This window comes from Acinonyx jubatus, chromosome B4 (assembly GCF_027475565.1).
Source record: "Acinonyx jubatus isolate Ajub_Pintada_27869175 chromosome B4, VMU_Ajub_asm_v1.0, whole genome shotgun sequence".
Taxonomy (NCBI): Eukaryota; Metazoa; Chordata; class Mammalia; order Carnivora; family Felidae; genus Acinonyx; species Acinonyx jubatus.
The window spans coordinates 40,290,051-40,306,063 of NC_069387.1; the positions used below are offsets into that span (position 1 = coordinate 40,290,051).

A 16,013-nucleotide genomic window follows, 5' to 3' on the forward strand; every position below is an offset into this window, starting at 1 on the left:
GTCTTCCTTCGGTCAGCTCTGGCCTGAACTTGGCCTAGTAGGTCATGGTAGCATGACCACCGTCTGAGGGCCCCCAGTGCAGCATGGTGCCTCTCCCCCCAGCCTTCCCCACTCCACCACAGGTAGCCCTGCCAGGCCAGGCCAGGTGCCAAGACAGAAAAAAGTCCAAGATGGAGCCGACCTCGTGTCCTCTCAGATCCTGGGGAGAGATGTCGTCAGGTAGGAGGTGACCAAACCTTCACTCAGCAAGCACTGGTCATGTGGTCTCTAGGTCTCTAGCATATGCCTAAGTCAGGATACAAGGCAAATCTGATGGTGTCCCACCACAGCCTAAAGGGCAAAGTCCTAGCTCCTTAGAAAGGCAGTAAGGCCAGGCTTTTAGGATCTGACTCCAGCTCATTCCCACCCCCACGCCCCTTCTCTCGCATCACCCATGTCCCCAAAGCAAACAGTTATTTCAGAGACCGCCTCAGCACTTGCTCCCACAAACTTGCCCTTCATGAGCCTGCAACACCTTCAAAGAACGCAAACCTCCTTGGAGAAAGGCAAGAGAGACAGTCTTTCATATTTGGAAACTGAGGCATAGAGAGAGTAAAACATTAACTAGGTCAGTGGTTCACAAAGTGTAGTCCAGGAACCTCCTACGGATTCCCAAGATCCTTTCAGGGCTCCATAAGATCAAAAATATTTTTATAATAATACTAAGATGTTATTTGACCTTTATGCTCTCACTTTTTCATGAGTGTCCAGTGGAATTTTCCAGAGGCTACATGGTATGTGATATCACAACACACTGACTACAGAAGCTGACATGGGAATCCAGCTGATTTCTCTTAAGCCAGATAAGAAAGAGATTTGCAAAACTGTGAAACAATGCCATTTTTCTCTCTCCACATTTTCTGTTGGAATTTATAGTTCTTTTTATTAAAAAGATGGCATCCATGTTAAATATAATGTGTTTATTATTTTTAAGTGAATATGTTTTACATTTCTGTTTTATTGTCTAATATAGTATGTACCAATAGAAAATCCAAATCCATAATCAATAGATAATCCATAGAAAATCTCTTTCCCGGGGTGCCTGGGTGGCTTAGTCAGTTAAGCGTCCAACTTTGGCTCAGGTCATGATCTCGCAGTTCATGAGTTCACGCCCCTCATCGGGCTCTGTGCTGACAGCCCAGAGCCTGAAAACTGCTCAGATTCTGTGCTCCCTCTTTCTCTGCCCCTCCCCTGTTCACACTGTCTCTGTCTCTCAAAAATAAATAAACATTAAATACATAGAGAGACAGAAAATCTCTTTCCCATCCTCTATCATTTTTAAGAGTGTCAGCTAAGTAATTTACAAACTGCTGTACCAAGCAGGGCTCAAAGCCTGATTCCATCCCACAGGTCAGTCACCTGTCACCAAACCACCATTTACGTGGTTTTCCACACCCTCAATGTGGAAACTGCCACATTGGCGAGCCACACCTCGCCAACTGTTTCCTCACAACCAGGTTAGACAACAGTGTAGTACAGCAGATAAAGCACAGGCTTTAGAAGCATGGTTGGACTGCAATCCCAACCCTGTCACTTCCATAGTGTGTGTGTGTATGTGTGTGTGTGTGTGTGTGTGTGTGTGTGTGTGTGTAGGAAAATTATCTTGCCCCTCTGCACCTGTTTCCTCACCTATAAAGAAGGCAGGGTGTAGCAGAGATTGAAAGTTGCCCAGGATCTGTTCTTCCCTTTTTTCTTAGTCATAGAACCTTCAAATTTCAACTGTCTCCTGGGCACATGCCCGCTGGGAACAAAGATTCTATTTCTTCACCTCCCCAGTTGCCAGGAATGGACATAACTAAGCTTTGCCTACTAGGACATAAGCAGAAGGGTCATGGGCAACATTCCAGGCAACATCCCCAAAAGGTGAGGGCGCTTCTTTCTTAGCTCCTTCTCTCCCCACTGCTAGAATATGGTTGTGATGCTTGAGGCATGAGCTGCCATCTTGGACCATGAACTGGAAGCTTCACGTCAACAACAACAGAGAAACGAGACAGAAGGACCCTGGATCTCAATACCGTGGTACCCTGTGCTAGCCCTGGACATTCCACCCAAGTTCTCTACACCGAGAAAGAGCAATAAATTTCTATGTTGTGTAAGCCCTTGTTACTTTGGGTGTACAGTCACTCACAGAGGAACCTACTCCTAACACAGACAGCAATACCTATCGAAGCCAGTTGCTGCAAAATAAAACTAAATGAGGTTACACAGGAAAGGCAATCAAGGGCTTAGAACTACTATCATCGGTCTGTTGTCCATACTAGCCACACAGTTCGAAAATGGTTATTCTCCTCAGCTCTCTGCTGAACCATTCTGGCAGAGACATACGATGGTCAGCTCTTTTGCACACTTCCAGCATCTCCCTGGCTCCAGTGCCCGGCAACGGCTACTTCTATCCTCCTTCATCTCTTGTCTGTGGTGCCAGAGGTTGTCAAGAGATATCTAGCCCAGCTCCATCAGCCCATGACTTCATCCTGCCTGGGTGGGTGCGCAGACCCAATTGTAGCCCAACATAATCACATTTTCAGTTCATTAAAGAAGTCCAGGCCTCTTCTCTGGAGATGCCAAGGCGGTTCGAGGGAGGGAGATAGAAAAGAAGCTCATCTCCCCAGTGGCAGACAGCGGGGAAGAGAAAAAGCAGTGGCAAGAGATCTAAAGCTTAGCTATTGTGTTTGTTCCCAAACAGCTGACGAAGGACAAGGGAGGGGGCATTCCTAGGACTGAAGTGAACAAAGAAAAGAGAAGCTAATAAATAAAGTGCAAGATTGTTCACCCAGGCCCTGATCTTTCCAGCCCTGGGGTGGGTGTCCTGTGGCTGCCCCTGGGGGAGGTATGGGGGCGCCTGGCGCCTGAACTGACCCAGAGTAGTGGGTTCAAGAATTCACCCCTGTGGTGGGGCACAGTTTGTCATTGGTCAGCCAGCAAGGATGGATGAGGGGGGGTGGCTGATTCTATTTATATCTTCTGGCTGGCCTGGGATTCCTACCCACATTCCAAGATCTGACTCACAAAGCCCCCATGAAACTGGTTGATAGGTTTCTACCAAATGGATGTGTTGTTTTGTTTTGTTTTGTTTTGTTTTGTTTTGTGGAGTTGGACATTTCTCTCTCTGAGGTGATTGGGGTACAGCCCTCATGAGAAGTAGGGTAACTGGATATGTCACAGAAGTCCCTGTATCCCAAAGGACCCTCCTCACCCTGTGCCTTGGTCTTCTGGGAGGCATGTGAGCAATCGTCAGGGATCAGGGCAGGGCTTGGCTGGCTGGGAGAAGGGCCAAGCACCATCCTCAGGTTCCCGGTTTGGGGTCTGTCCAAGCTCTGGGGGTGGAACCACTCTACTCATCCTGCTCCCAGTAAGGAAAGATCATCAGCTTTGTGATAGGAGCTGACTCCCTGAGCTAATACCATTCACCATTCTTTTGGTAATTTGTCCTCTACTGACCCAAGATGGCATTTGCATTTTCTCTTTCATGGTTGTTCAATTTGTCTTATGTGTTTTGTCCCCTGAACAGGACTGCAATCCAACTTTCATAGTTTGGTGTCACCCAAGCCACACAAAATACCTCAATAAATATGTTCGAATAGGCACCATCAGATTCTTGCTCATTCTTCTCCTCACCAGAGGGGAAGGAAAAGGGAAAGAAAGCCACTTGTTAAGGGATTTTGAGATTCTTATGTTAGGAAGGCCTTTGAATTGAAAGCTTGAGTACTAAAACCTCATCTGACCCTCCTCAAGGGTTCGTCAAATAAGTATACTAAAAAGTCATGTTCTGCTTGATTTGAGGGTAATCTCTGAAACCCTGTGGCAGCCTCTGATCTCTGCTATAAGGCTAAACCCCCAAAAGCACCCTGGTCAAGGTCATGCCCATCTCACCACCAGCACATGGGCTCACTGCCACTCTGAGTTATGAGAAGCCTAAGAGTCCTGACGTTGATTTAAAAATTTTCTTCTGCTCCTGCCTGAGGCTGCTGCTGCTGCTGGAAAATTCACCACCAGAAGGCTGAGTGATAAATGGTGCACTCGGTCTTCTCAAGAAAGACTGGCCATCTTGAGGACCAACTCTGGGGAATACAGAGAGAATCCTTGGAGCCGGAGCCACGAAAGCAACCTCACATGCAGATGGCAGCAGCAAAAGCGGGAGATGGCCTTCCCAGTCTGGGAGAGGTGATCCTGGGGAGGAGGATGGCTGCAGCAACTGCATTTCCCAGCGGAAGTGAGGCCAAGGTCATGACCATCAAATATATTTCCGCAGGTCATACAGTGTACAATGGCAATATGCCACGGGGTTATCGTTCACATTGTGGACACCACACATGTCCACGTACATTCTATGTACATTTCTAATGATTATTATGGTGATTTCCCAATAGGCAGCGGTAAAGTGCCTTCAGGAAGGGGCACCTTTTTCTAACTAGCAAGAGCATTGGATGGACCAGCTGCAGCCTTGGGCTTCATGCTATAGTGAGCACTGAGGACAAAGACAGGATCCTTTTATAAGATTCAGCCCTTGCAGACAGTACCCAAACTGAAAGAATGTAAATTAAAAAAAAAAAGGCAACCTAAGAATGTTTTTAAAATGTTAATTGTGTAGTAGAGTTACCTGAAATCATCATTAATTATCTGAGCATTTAGAGCTTGGGGCTTCTTACTACTGGGTCTGCCACTCTGAGCTCCAGACTCCAGCAGCCCTGCCTTCTGTTTCTAAAGCTGAAAAAACTGTAAATTTGCATGCAATCAAACAAGCCATTATTCAGTCCCAGTAGAGAGGCGCTGGGTTTTGTTGGCATAACAAGGAAACATTCATCCCCTAGGTATACGTAATATGACCTGCCTCAGAAGAAGCTAACTCCTTGTTACCGGCCTGGAAAGAAGGTACGCCCCAGAGAAGTGGGGAGAATAGATTCTGGTGGCTCTCAAGAAAAGTTCTTAGGTCAATGCAGTCTTCCCCACAGAACATTCTGCCACCGCAAAATAGTCCTTAGAGCCACAATGGCAAGCACTTGTAAATGATGCCCATTTACCAGACCTGACTTCTGAACCCAGGGGCCCAGGGGACTAAGCAGGCTGTGAACAATTCCTTCCAAAGATGGCACTAATCACCTCCCAGGAGATGAGTCGCTGTGCTTCCCAACCAATGAGAGCACCCCAGACTTGAGTGAACACAACCTGATTGGCTGAGACAAAGTCAGGTCTCCCTTCTCAGGTAAACAACCCTGAAGCTAGTTCTGAGCTTGAAGGAGCTTGTGCCTCGGGAGGTCTGGTGCGTTTGGGGGCCTCAGCCCAGCACTAAGAACTTGGTAACCAATTTCTCAGGCTGCTCCCAGGGCGCTGGTTAGTAAGGACTTTAATGCACCCAGGAGACAAAGTGAGTAGCAAGCCTGCAGCTGGAGCCTCCAAAAGTTGGGGGGTTGGCGGGGACACAAACAAGGCTTCTCATGGATTCTTTGTCCCTCCTTCCTTTCGTCTCCAGGAGACAAAGTGCCCTGTCTCCCTCCTCAACTCAACCCAGTATCAGGTTCTCCATGTGAAAACCCTGTCTTCATCTCCCACTTCTTATGGATAAATGGGAGTACTCCTTTGTACTCCGAGGGTGGGGGAATATTCATCCAGCACTTACTCTGTGCTGGCCTGTGTTTGCAAAATAAAGTAAGACAAAACCCATGCCCTCAAAGAGCCATTCAATATCAGAAGGACTTATGTGGCCCCACCACGACCTCACCACTGCAGCACCCCCTGCCTTAATCCCACCCCTGCCTAGCAAACACTGAAGGATGGAGAGAGTGAACCACCTGCCAGCCACAAAATGGTAAGTTAGGACATAAAAGACAGAAATGATAAAAACTCTCTCTTTCTGCCCCTCACTGCACATGATCCTTGAGGGCACTCAATCTGAAATTCACTTGGGTTACCAAGCAGTTCTGGAAGAAAATTTGGCTTCTGTCACTTCCCCACCCCTTGATGTGGCTGTGTTCAGACATCTTCTCTCCTTTTTTTTTTTTTTTTTCATTTTTGAGAGAGAGAGAGTGTGAGTGAAGTAGAGGCCAAGAGAGAGAGGAACAGAGGATCCGAAGTAGTCTCTGTTGCAGACAACAGAGAGCCAGAAGCGGGGCTTGAACTCACAAACCTCGAGATCACGACCTGAGCCAAAGTTGGACACTCAACTGAGCCACCCAGGCGCCCCCAGAGCCAAAGTTGGATGCTCAACTGAGCCACCCAGGCGCCCCCAGACACCTTCTCTCCTAACCTCGCACTGGGCTCAGCTCCCCAAAAGGAACAGGGTTACAACTGGGAGGTGGGTGGGGGGAAAAATTTAATTTTGGAGTTTATGCTTAAAGTCCTGAGTGTGTCTGGCTTCTTCCCATCCCATAGTACAGATGCTGCAGCAGTGAGCAGACAGCGGGAGAACATCAGGAGCCAATAAATAATGATAATAATAACAAGAACAGCTCATAGGATTGAGCCCCACTGGGCTAAACAGCCTACCCATAGTCTCTCTCTCTCTCTCTCATCCTGAACTGTGGTCCTGTGCAGCGGCCACTCTTCCTATGCCTATTTTACTCTGCAGGAGCTGATGCTTGGAGAAGTTCATGTCTCACTCAGAGTTACAGCGCCAGGAAGTGGCCTGACCCCACACCCATATCTTTAGCATAATGCTGAGGCCCACGGATGAGAATATCAAGGAACTACCAAGGGCAAGGACCAGATATTTCAAAGTTTTCCTGGAAAGAAGAGGAAGCTACTCTCTTCCACACAACCTCACCCTCCCCTCGGGTGTTAGAACTTGGTCTGCCTCAGTCAGTGGCTGGTACTGGGCTACGTTCCAGGTGCCACGGATGTTCGTGGGCTAGCCAGAAACCTAGCACAATTGAAACACTGGCAACACAAAAAAGAGGCATTGGGAATGTGCTTGTTTATAAATTGGAAATTGTGTTTACAATCTAGGCAGCTGGATGAAACATCAAGTTAGAATAGTTTTCCTGTGCCTGACACGGTCCTTGGTTCAGGAGATCAGATTGTTCCACAAAAACAGAAAAGACTCACTGCGTGAGTAACCAGCCAGTAATGAAGCACACTCTCTCTCTTTCTCTCTCTCTGGTGTGTGTGTGTGTGTGTGTGTGTGTGTGTGTGTGTGTGTGTGTCTGTTTATTTTGCTTCTGGCGTAGGAGAGAGCTGGAGTTTCTCTACTTTTGTGCAGACTTGGGGAAGATCAGACTTCTGCAAGGGCTGACTGGGGGTTAATACCATGGAGGTTGTCCCAATCTCCAGACACATACCACCGCTTATTCCCACTGAATGTTTATTGCAACTTATTATAAACTGACTTTCTAGCCCAATCCACAGAAACACACAAAGTTTTAGAGCTGAAAGGAACCATAAGAATCCTGGAAGCCAACTCCTGAGGGAAAACTCAAGGGCCACAGGCAGAGATAACAAGCAGCCTGAGACAATGCAGCCAGAACAAGGGAGGAGGGAGGGGGGTGAAGGGTGAAGCCAGAGACAGTGAATTCTGACTCTGAAGCTTGTTAGCTGGTAACTTTGGCAGCTACTTAACCTCCCATGGCTGTGATTTCCTCATCTCCCTGCAGAACTGTACAGGCCCACTGTGGCCTGTCAAGTCCTGTCATGGCTGTGGTCCTGGACAGAAGCAGGGACCACCCTCTTCCTGTGGGATGGAACAGGGTGGTTGCTCCCTGGATGGAGGCTGGGAGATGGTGCTGTTAAGTGGCCGGCTCCACAGGGGTTGTAGGGTACAGCGTAGATGCCCTTCAAAGCCAAGGACTCATCCACTCACGGCCTAGAGGGTTGGCCGGTAAAGACTCACAGCGGAGTCATCTGCAGGCATTGCCCTCAGCCCAAGCCTCCCTGTCCAAAGGAATCCTATATCCAGTGACCAGCGGGTCAGGACAGGCTTGTCTAGCGGGGCCACCCCAGCTTTCAGAGCTCCTTGAAGGATCAGCTGAGGCCCCAGTTGTAACTACATGGCTGTTCACCTTCCCCACACCCAGCATGGCCTCTCTCTCCCCCTACAGACGCTGCTCCTGACAGGTCCCCAGTCATTCCCTGCACAGGGAGGGGCCTGACTTACAACACTTCCAAGAAAACCCCCCAGACAGTGAGTCCCTGCCTCACTAGGACAATCCCTGTGCTGACAAGGGCCCAGCTTCACCCCAGTGACAGGCTGTTTCTCCTCTCTCAGCCCCAGCAGCCCAACTCCAAAGGGAAGTAGGGTCGTCCATCAAGGGAGGTCTTTCCCCACCTAAAGCATCACCCTCCCAACACCCTAACCACCAAGACACAAAGGCTACCACCTGAAGAAGGTAGAGGCAGGATTCAGTCCTGTGCACTCCCTCCCACCAGACCCCCTCTCCTCCAAGGTGAAGGTTCTGGTAGTGGGGTCCTAAGAGGCAACTCTGAAAGGGAAGAAGCTTCTGAGGAGCTACCATATGGTTAGAAATATGAGCTGCAGAGAAAGGGATGGGAGGTACCACCATTGGTACTGAGTCTCAGGGCAGAGGCACACAGACAATAAGAAGCCATGTGACCATAGAGGCAGCCACTGGATTGATGTGGCCACAGGCCAAGGAATGCCACAGCCACCAGACACTGGAACTGGGAGTCTCCCCTAGAGCCTTCCAAGGGAGAGCAACCCTACTGACACCTTGATCTGGGCCAAGGAAACCACACTGAGACTTCTGGTCTCCGGAACTATGAGAGAATACATTCCTATTGTTGTAAGCCACGAATTTTGAGATTAATTTGCCATGACACGCAGGCCCTCCTCTTCCCTCAGCTTCCCTAATTATAAAGTAACACTCTTCTTGCTGATGTGCTGATAAGACCTAGGGGCCTTGTCCTCCTATTTATACTTTAGAACAACCACTTATTGAACACCTAAAAAGGAACTGTTTCCTATCGCAGTATTTCAGACAGGTGGCAGGCAATGGTGGAGATATTTGGGCACAAGAGAGGGCACTGGAGTATAAAACAGAAAAGTCTAGGAGCACCTGAGTAGTTCAGTCGGTTAAGCATCTGACTTCCACTCAGGTCATGATCTCACGGTTTGTGAGTTCGAGCCCCACATCAGGCTCTGTGCTGACAGCTCAGAGCCTGGAACCTGCTCTTCAGATTCTGTGTCTCCATCTCTCTCTGTCCCTCCCCATTCATGCTCTATCTCTCTGTCTCTCTCTCTCTTTCTCAAAAATAAACATTTTTTTTTTAATTAAAAACAAAAACAGAAAAGTCTATTTGCTCACTATACCCACTCACTGGACAGACATTTTAGAGCTCCAGGCCCAGAGCAGTATTAGACTAGAGCCAACCTGACTCCAGCCATAGTTGGTTTTCAGGAGAAAAGGGGCCCATGGGAACCCCTCTTTGAAGAGTCAGAGGGACCTGCAGAGTTAGGCCCACTCTGCATCTCAGTGGAGGACTAGAGAACAGACGACTTTCTGCTTCTCAATTCCAGAAGTCCCACTGCATTCAGACCACATCCAGCCTGGGCTATACCCACCTTCTGCATTTCCTCAGATGAGATGTTGCACGGGCTGCTGGGAGGGGATGCTCGTTTGCACTGTTGTTCCCCACTGCTCAGGGCCCAGGAGTTGGCAAAGTCGTAGGGGTCCGAGGTCAAGGTCCCTGTGGAGAAAGTTTCAAGGAGAATGAATTCACAGTTAAGCCTGACCCAGGACTTCTAAGGGAAAACTCTAGGTTTGTCATCACCTGAATCAACCTTCCATTAGATCGGTACTTAGGCGTCTGGGCGGGGAGTAACTTCTGTGCAGTGCTCAGCATAACACCATAGCGCACGGGCACTCAGAGGTCAGTGTTTGGGGAGGGGGCTACAGTGAGGAAGATGACATGGAAGACAATGAGGAACATGCCTGTTCACTCTGTCTCCATGCCCTTGTGCACCTTTCCCCTCTGCACCCCCTTATTACCTTGACTCTCTCCTCTCATTCTTTGAGATGCGGCTCCAGAGCCACTTCCTCCAGGAAGCCCTTCTGAACTAGTTCTACTCCCTGCCCCCCACCCCAGCCTGTGCTCCCTCAGCACCACGGCCACCCTTCCATCAAAACCCTCATCCTCCATTGTGTTGGTATTTCCTTTGTTTATAGTCATACTCCATTCAACTGTGAGCTCCCTAATTCAGGGTACAGGCTGTGTCTCTTATCTCTGAATTCCTAGCTGGGGCATTGTAGACACTTGAAACATTTTTGCAGAATGAAGGTAAGAATGTGACACGGAACCTGAGCCCCCAGTCACCACATCCCCCGTGCTTTCACAGCATCTGTGCCTTGGTCTCATACCAGCCATGCCACCATTGGCTCCCACAACAGAGCGAGGGCCTATGGGCTTACACGACAAAGGAGATACCCAATGTCACTGCTGAGTCTTCACTGCAAACAGACTAATGAAGCATTGAGGCAAGTAGTCCTTTTGCATAGCCAGGTCCAGAAGAGTGAAGCATGTTTCAAGTTCAAGTCATATACTCAAGAAAACAAAATAGAAAATCCTGAGGGAAAGAAAGGCAGGACATTGGAAGTATTGTCAGTTGGCATCTGGGGTGGGGTAAGCAGGGAAAATGGCCCCCTCCAAAGATTCATTTCCTAATTCTTGGAACCTATGAATTATCTTATAGGGCAAAAGACGTGATTAAGTTAAGGATCTTGAGAGGAAGAGCTTATCTCGGATTACCTAAGTCAGCCTTAGATGAAATCACATGTATCCTTATAAGAGGAAGGCAGCAGGAGGTGACTGAGAGAGTGAGAGAGAGAAAGAGAAAGAGAGAGAGAGAGAGAGAGAGAGAGAGAGAGAGAGGAAACAATGTTGTGACAGGCAGAGATCGAGATGATGCAGCCACATCAGGGATTGCTCACAGTAGTTGGAAGGAGCAAGGAAGAGATTCTCCCCTAGGGCCTCTGGAGGGAGTAGAGCCCTACCATCACCTTGACTTCAGCCATTTGGCCTCCAGAAATTGTGAGAGATTAGACTTCTGTTGTTTTAAGCCATGGAGAAGCCAAAAGGAAGGGAATTTAAATTTATGGAGTTTCTACTATGTGCCAGGCATTATGATAAGTGCTCTCTGGGTTCTGAGTCACCACGTCACACAGGCTTATCTGCTTTCTAACATACCGTGAGAACTACAAAAAACTTCAAATAATTTCATTCTTGTACAGAGTTTATAAAAAACAAATATACTTAAAATTCTTGTTATAAATATGAAGAAATTGAAGCCTGATAAAAGGACAAGACAATAAGAAAAAAAAACAATAGAGTTGAAAAAGAACCGCATTTACCTTCTAAAGTTACAAATATAGTCAAGGAAATAGAAAGAAAATTCAACTGATGGGTTAGACATCATCTGGAGATTAGACAGAGTTGAGGGAATTAGGGAACTAGAAGATAGACCTAAGACGTGATGTGCTGATGAGCCAGCCATCTGGAGAAAAGCAAAGCCCTGGTTTTTAGGATTTGCTGATTTCCATGGTGCAAATACTCCAACCATGGCCAACGTCAAGCTACCAACATGACAGTACTGAATGCAGACTTGGAAAAGATGCTCACAATCCGTTCTTAGCAGCCAGCATGAGCGCACCCAAAAAGCAACAGAGAGGAATAGAGAGATAGCAAAATAAAAGTAAGGTAATGAGAAAAAAAAAAGGATGCAATACAAATATACAATATACATCTAACAGGAGAGAAAATGACTGGAAGTTTTCTAAATCTGATGGAAAATACAAGTCCTGAGATTCAGGCATCACAGTCTCAAGTAAGATAATAAATATAAAACCCACATCTAGACACAACATAGTAAAATTTCAGAATACAAGAACAAAGAGATGACTTACGTACAAAGATAGAATACTATATGCAATGCAATAACAATTGGACTGGCAACCTTCTTCTCAACAGCAACAATAGAATGGCATCTTCAAAGCACTGTGAGAAATGACTGATGCCCTAGAATTCTATACCTAGCTAAAGTATCATATAAGAATGCATGGCTGTTTGTTTCAGTTATCACTATTACCACTACCAGACCCTTAATGAAGGAAGTACTAAGGGATATTTTTTAGAAAAATAGAAGTTGAACCTAGAAAAAAAGAATAAGATGCAAGGAGAAATTATGAGCAAAGAACCTGTTAAACATGAGGATATAGCTAAAGAAGCACTGATTGTGTAAATCTATCATAGTAATGTCAAATTTAGTGGTATTCAAACAAGATTGGGAGGTTAGTGAGGTAGTAGGGAAAGAAGTAGCATTTTAAAAAGCAGTAATAATAGAAAGCACAAAATAAGATGGTTAATAGAAGTCCAAATACATCAACACAACTGAATATAAAATGAATGAAAAGAAGCCAAACTTTACATTAAGAAGACAGAAATGATTAATTTACATTAAAATATCAATAATGAGGGGTGTCTGGGTGGTTCCATCAGTTGAGTGTCTGACTTGATTTTGGCTCTGGTCATGATACCAGGGTCATGGGATCAAGCCCTACATTGGGCTCTGTGCTGACAGCACAGAGCCTGCTTGGGATTCTCTCTCTCTCCTTCTGTCCCTCTCCCCCACTCACGCTTTCTCCCAATACATAAATAAATAAATAAACAATAATGAGATATAGTGAGATACCATTACACATCTATTAAAATAGCTAAGAGAATAATAATAATAATAATGTGGCAATTCCAAATGCTGATAATGACTCAGAGCAACTGGAACTCACACGTTGCTGGGACAAATGCAGAGAACATGGCCAACTTAAGAAACAGTTTGGCAGTTTATCATATTAAACATATGCTCATTATACCACCCACTAATCCCTCTCCTAAATATTTTCCCAAAGAAATTAAGTGTACTTCCACACAAAAACCCATATGTGAATACCACCTCACACTTACTAGGATGGCAACTATCAAACAAAACAAAATAAAACAAAACAAAACAGAAAATAACAAGCGTTGGTGAGGTTGTGAGAATTTGGAATCCTTGCGCACTGTGGGTAGAATGGAAAATGGAACAGCCACTGTAGAAAACAGTATGGCAGCTCCTCAAAGAATTAAGAATAGGGGCATCTGGGTGGCTCAGTTGGTTAACACCCGACTCTTGATTTCAGCTCAGGTCATGATCTCAAGCTTGTGAGTTCAAGCCCCATGTTAGGCTCTGCACTGATAGTGTAGAACCTGCTTGTGATTCTATCTCCCTCTCTCTCTTCCCCTTGCCCATTCATGTGTGTGCACTCTCTCAAAATAAATAAACTCAAAAAAATTAATTAAAAAAAGAATTAAAAATAGAATTGCCACATGATCCAGCAATTCCACTTCTGGGTATATACCCAAAAGGATTGAAATCAGGGTCTTGAAAAAATATTTGTACACCCATGTTCATTGCACCATTATCTACTCTAGCTAAACATGAAAACAACCTGTGTCCGTCATTGCATAAATAGAGAAGCAAAATGTGGTATATACATACAATGTACATTCTAAATGAAGGAATTATGAGATAAATGGGATTAATAGGTATGAACATCCAGCTACAAAACAAATAAGTCACAAAGACTGTGGGGAATAAGTTTAGGAACTCCCTGAGCTTGCACCAATGGGTTAACAAGTCTTAGGATGAAAGCATCCAAGATTAGGTAAACAGAACTGAAGTGACCCCAACACAGTACAAAAGCAGAAAGCTGCTTTCAGAGGACAGAAGGTCCAGAATAGGTAAACAGGTAAGTGGGGCTATAGACCACTGCAGCAGGGTGAAACTGCCAGGACCTGAGCTAATTAGCAAAAGAAACGTGCCATGTTGACCCTGAGGTAGCCTGCTCTATCCGTCTTATGCCTTAGGCAAGTTAAGATAAACAGACAGGTGCCTCATGCCTGCCATAAAGTAAACAACCCTCTGCTAGGCGCTGAGATTTTGTTTTCTACTGACCCAAACCCCTAACACTGCATATCTTCAAAATCCCTTTCTCTCACACACGAGTTAATGTTCATAGTTTCATTGCCTCTTCATGGACATCCATCACGTTTGTAAGCCTTCTGATTCTAATAAATATGGAGCAAGGACCCTTACTCAGGACTCTTGTCTCCTCCCAGACATTAGCCTCTCTCGCAGTTAATTCTGCATCTTCTCTCTTGCTGGACAAGAGAGAACTCCAGCCTCAAAGTCTGCGACAAGAGATGAAAAGTACAGCACCGAGAGTACAGCTAATGAGGTTGCAAAATATGGTTTGGTGGCAGATGGTGACTATAATTATGGTGATGACCACTGAGTAATGTGGAATCGTTCAATGATTATGCTGTACACCTGAAGCTAATATAACACTGTGTTTATACTGCAATAAAAAAGAGAATTATTCCTAAGAGTTTGTTATTAATAATAGCAGTACCGCTTCAGAATATCCCATTTCAATGCACAGTGTGAGTATGTAAATATTTTACTTTCCAAGCAAATCTGTAAGTGTATCCCCACTTAACTTCGCAACTCTTCATGACTGGCACATCTGTGCTTCTGAAATAAACAGGGCTTAAGCACTTTTGTTAAATTGTTGACAAGTAATTCTTTTATGTTCTTGTTCTCAAACCTGTTCTCTAGATGCTGAAATGTGTTAACCAAACAAGGTGCAAATTTAAAACAATGCCGTGTTGAAATAATTGATTTAAATACAAAAAACAAAAAAAAACAAAAAAAACAGAAATTGTGACATGTGCTACGATGTATGGATGAATCGTAAAGACATTACTCTGAGTGAAATAAGCCAGTCACAAAAAGAGAAATGCTGTGTGACTCCACTTATATGAGGCAGTTGGAGCAGTCAGAATCATAGAGACAGAAAGTAGAATGATGGTTGCCAGGGGCTGGGGAAGAGGAGGAAACAATGGGAAGTTTGGTTTAATGGGTACAGGTCTGTAAGATAATAAGAGTTCTGGAGATGGATAGTGGTGATTGGTTACACCACAGTGTGAATGTACTTCATGCCACTGAGGTGTGCAATGAAAAATGAGTAAGATAGTAAATGTCATTTTATGTGTGTTTACCACAATTTTTTAAATAGGTAGAGTGAGGCGCCTGGGTTGCTCAGTCAGTTGAGCGTCCGACTTTTGATTTCAGCTCAGGTCACGATCCCAGGATCGTGCGATAGAGCCCCACTACAGGCTTCATACTCAGCATAGGGCTTGCTTGAGACCCTCTCTCTCTCTCTCTCTCTCTCTCTCTCTCTCTCTTCCCCCTCCTTTGCCCCTCCCCTGCATGTGTGCATACTCTCTCTCTCTCAAATAAAAAAAATTCTTTTTAATGGGGGGGGGGAACCCTATACATGAATGTTTATAGCAGCTTTATCCATAATTGCCAAACACTAGACATGACAAAATGTCCTTCAACTGGTGAACGGATAAACAAATCGTGGTAGCACTCTTCAATTATAAACAGGAACAATCTACTGTTACAGAAACAACACAAATGGATCCTTGGGGGAATGATATTAAGTGAAAGAAGCCAGAACTAAAAGGCAAAGTACTCTTGGTACAGTATGAAGAGTTAGAGTTATATAAATTTTGGAAAAATCAGAACTCTAGGAACAGGAGCTACCAGGGCTAGGAGCTGGGGGAGAGCTCAACTACAAAGGAGCACAAGAATTCTGGCAGCGAGGACACTGCTCCATAGTTTATGATGGTTACATGGCTCGACACTTTCACAAAAGCTCATAGACCAGGAAGCATGGGTTTTACTGTATGTAAAGGACACCTTGATAAAATTTTTAAAAAAATAATAAAAAAATAAAAATAGTAATAATAAATAAATAAATAAAAATAAAAATAATAAAACAAAATAAAATAATAAAATAAAATAAAAATAAAACAAAATAAAAGAATACAATAATAAAATAAAATAATAAATAATAATAAAATAAAATAATAATAAAATAAAATAAAAGAAGCTATGTGCTTCTTTCATGCAATATATCTGAAACAAAACC

General features: G+C 45.0%; 1 protein-coding gene across 2 annotated transcripts in view; it reads right to left on the reverse strand.

Annotated features, from left to right (window-relative positions):
- VWF (von Willebrand factor) overlaps positions 1-16,013 on the reverse strand; it is a 137,439-nt gene that overhangs the window by 106,655 nt on the left and 14,771 nt on the right. For both annotated transcript variants that reach the window (XM_027074097.2, XM_053225737.1), the window contains exon 6: positions 9,548-9,672. In XM_027074097.2, the coding sequence (XP_026929898.2) occupies positions 9,548-9,672 (125 nt within the window). The remainder of the gene's footprint in view (positions 1-9,547; positions 9,673-16,013) is intronic.